This window comes from Doryrhamphus excisus, linkage group LG10 (genome assembly GCF_037039965.1).
Source record: "Doryrhamphus excisus strain RoL-2023G ecotype Guam linkage group LG10, RoL_Dexc_Guam_v1.1, whole genome shotgun sequence".
In the NCBI taxonomy this organism is placed as follows: Eukaryota; Metazoa; Chordata; class Actinopteri; order Syngnathiformes; family Syngnathidae; genus Doryrhamphus; species Doryrhamphus excisus.
The window spans coordinates 21528606-21531671 of record NC_136366.1 but is presented as its reverse complement, the minus strand read 5'-3'; the positions used below and the strand labels follow the sequence as shown (position 1 = coordinate 21531671).

The window sequence follows — 3066 nt, the reverse complement described above, 5'->3', positions numbered from 1 at the left end:
CAGACAACATGTGGTGCTAAAGTTAGCTTTCTGCTTGTTTAAAGCATCGGCAGCTTACCGGAGCAAAGGTAGCTTAACACACAGCCAGTGCAATCCTAGCCTCAAGAGGCTGACACTGCACTTCCAGCAAGCCCTCCAAAATGCACGCCAGGTCCTCAACAACCAACCCCGCTGCAAATTAAAACAACCATGGCTGCGGTCACATGATGCACCGTCACCGGTACACGCCCAGTAATTTTATGCCTACCTTTCACATACGCTGCTGATGGCACGACAGACCAGAGCCCGCCACCGGAGCGCGCCAACACAGCCTCGACAGGTGAACAGCAAGGAACAATGAGCGCCCCGGTGACGCCAAGACCCATCAATAACCCTGGCACCGCCTCGCAATCGAGCCCCAACAGCTGATGCCAATTCAGGTGGAAGCGCAACAACGCTCAACCTACCAAAAATGCTGCACATGTAATTCATGTGGCAGCAAGAATATCTGTATTCATTAGTGCAGTTCATTAGTGGAGTGGAGTATTTTGAGGTAAGAGATTAAATTAATACAATTTGGAATGAGGCTGTAACTTGACAAAATGTGGAAAAAGTGAAGCGCTGTGAATACTTTCCGGATGCACTGTATGTGCCCTGGGATTGGCTGGCCACCGGTCCAGGGTGTACCCCGCCTCTCGCCCCAAATCAGGCTCCAGCATACCCCAACCCTAGTGAGGATAAGACATAGAAAAGAGTTTCTACCGGAGTGTCCACCAAACTTGACCTAAGAACCCAATGTAGCATGAAAACCAAATAAGACCTGAGACTAGTGTGCTTGGATATACGCAGCGCTCACTTTTGCATCACATCTGCCTCCCGTTTCTGCTGCTCAGTCGAGCGGTCGGAGTCTTTGGAAGTGAATTTAGCCTCATGATCACCACGAGGACATTTGCTCGGAATCAGCATCTGCAACAATTGCATGTGAAGTCTGGTGCGAGTTAAGACTAGAATGAGAGATCGCCTACCTTGAGTTCAGCTCGAAGAAGAATCTGACTCTCTGGGGAGGCGCCATCCAGATGGAACCACTGATCCAGGACCAGTTCTGGTTCCGAGAGCAGCTCTCTGATTGGGACGACTAAGGAACCCATGGGCAACGTCCAGCTGTGAGAGAGCTGGAGAAACAAAGTGTAAAGGTAGTAATACAAGTCAAGTTTGTTGATATCACATGGTGGAAATACTAAAAATAATATTGTTAACTTACCTTGACAACAACATTCTCTTCTCTAGGGTCATGAACCAGGAAGCAGAACGCCTCATTCCACTGAGGTGATGTCGTGCGATCACACACCTACAGCAAAGATGGACGTGTTAGTCCCGGATGCCAATACCCTGGTTATTATTTGGCTAGTTGCCACGCTTAGTAGTCTCACAGTAGTTTTGTGGGATGTTTTTCCAAGAAGCATATCCGCTCCCACTTTTGGCTCTTTTCCACTCTTTTCCACCTGTTGACACGCCACATGGGTCATAATAAAACACAGATCATGCCTCCTCAGTACCTCCTCGACTCACTTACTGGTAAACCATCTGCTTGTTCGATGAAGACAAACAAAAGTCCCACAGATGGAACGGCTTTGTTCTGGTAGGACTGCCTGGAGTAGAACTTGAGAATCTGAAGAGAATGGTTCGATATTAGTATTTTTTATAGTTGAATGAAGCATTAGTACGCTTTTTCTTCTTCTGGAAGCACCCCCCTTATCCAGTTGGTCTGCCTCCGAGGCTGTTGGAAGCCATTCCAGGATCAGGTGAACGCGACCTGACTTGACATCACTGAGCGTGTACTGATACACTGATACATAAAACACACACAATCCTTTGAATGCTTGAACAATTCAATGACAATAATATAAGCCGTTTCCATACCTGATCCGTGTACTGAGAATCAATTATGTCCTTCAGTTTGACCTTCAGCCTGCATGTTGAGAAACATGACAATTATTTCAACCACTTGATAATGGAATGGATTTCTTTTCTCTAATTCATGTTTATTTTTATTTATTTACACTGCAATATTTGATATTTATACATATATATTTAATATCATTTGCGTTCTACATGAATGTTCTAAATGATTCCAACCATATCAAATTCTACAACCTGTCTTTAATATACTGTAAGTGTGTGACATAATTTTTCTTGTGAATCGGACAATAAAGTGTAGATAAAGGAGGATGGCGGTGCTCTTCTCAATACTGGCATCGCTGCGCTGGAGGTAGTAAGCAGTATTATCAAGCAGTTGCAGTATGTGACAGTATCGATAATAACAACACTACTAATGTGTACTGGAAGCAGTACCTTCCCATAAAGTCATCCTTCATGTCCATGTCTTTATCAAACACCTCCAGATGTAACCTGATGGAGCAACAAAACTCATCATTTATCATCTGGTACATGTATTCATAATGTGACGAGTTGCTACTTTACTGTGGCCAGCAAGCTTTCTACAAATGGATTAAGGATTAAATATTCTAAAACAAAAGATGCAGATTGGGCATTGATACTTTTATGTTGAAAGAACTCAATTGTACATCAATAACTCCTGTAACCACAAATCTCACTCTCTCAATTTCTGCGGCAGTTTTTCCTTGTGTATGGAAGGCATCAGCTGTCATTCAATATATAAGAACGTAGATCCTTGTCCGTTTCCAATTTCAAACCAATCTTCGACTTGAAAAAAGGTTTTGACACTGTAAAGCATAGAATAACCTAAACCATGTTGGTGTCATTCAACAGCTGTACTGTAATCTTACCTTGTCTAAGCTGTTGGGACCAAATTCTTGAGCGTCAACATCCTTCAGTATTCTGTTAAATGGATGGAGAATGCTGCACATGTAATTCATGTGGCAGCCAGAATATCTGTATTCATTAGTGCAGTCCAAAAAAGGAAAAGCAAGGCGATGGGGGCAGAAGGCATACCATGGAGCAGTCCAGAGACAAAAGAACTCCCAAAAACAGCTGGAGGAGGTCGCGGTCCACTGGGCAGTACACTGAAAAAAAATTTGGAGTGCCATTTACTTGAGAAAAGCTAGG

General features: G+C 43.7%; 1 protein-coding gene across 1 annotated transcript; it reads right to left on the bottom strand.

Annotated features, from left to right (window-relative positions):
• Nucleotides 1-299: 299 nt before the first annotated feature.
• LOC144901150 (extended synaptotagmin-1-like) lies at nucleotides 300-1597 on the bottom strand. The gene is made up of 7 exons (XM_078794314.1): nucleotides 1553-1597; nucleotides 1410-1481; nucleotides 1241-1327; nucleotides 1005-1151; nucleotides 836-945; nucleotides 611-707; nucleotides 300-442 (listed from the first exon to the last, which is right to left on the bottom strand). Exons 2-7 carry the CDS (start codon nucleotides 1440-1442, stop codon nucleotides 416-418), a joined length of 501 nt encoding a protein of 166 aa, XP_078650440.1. The 5' UTR covers nucleotides 1443-1481; nucleotides 1553-1597; the 3' UTR covers nucleotides 300-415.
• Between the last annotated feature and the right edge of the window lie 1469 nt (nucleotides 1598-3066).

Excerpts from the sequence above, each read along its gene's own strand:
- LOC144901150 (XM_078794314.1), bottom strand. The coding sequence starts at position 1,442 with ATGCTTCTTGGAAAAACATCCCACAAAACTACT. Across the intron at positions 1,328-1,409 it reads AAACATCCCACAAAACTACT|GTGTGTGATCGCACGACATC; the intron begins GTGAGACTACTA and ends TCTTTGCTGTAG. Across the intron at positions 1,152-1,240 it reads AAGAGAATGTTGTTGTCAAG|CTCTCTCACAGCTGGACGTT; the intron begins GTAAGTTAACAA and ends TTGTTTCTCCAG.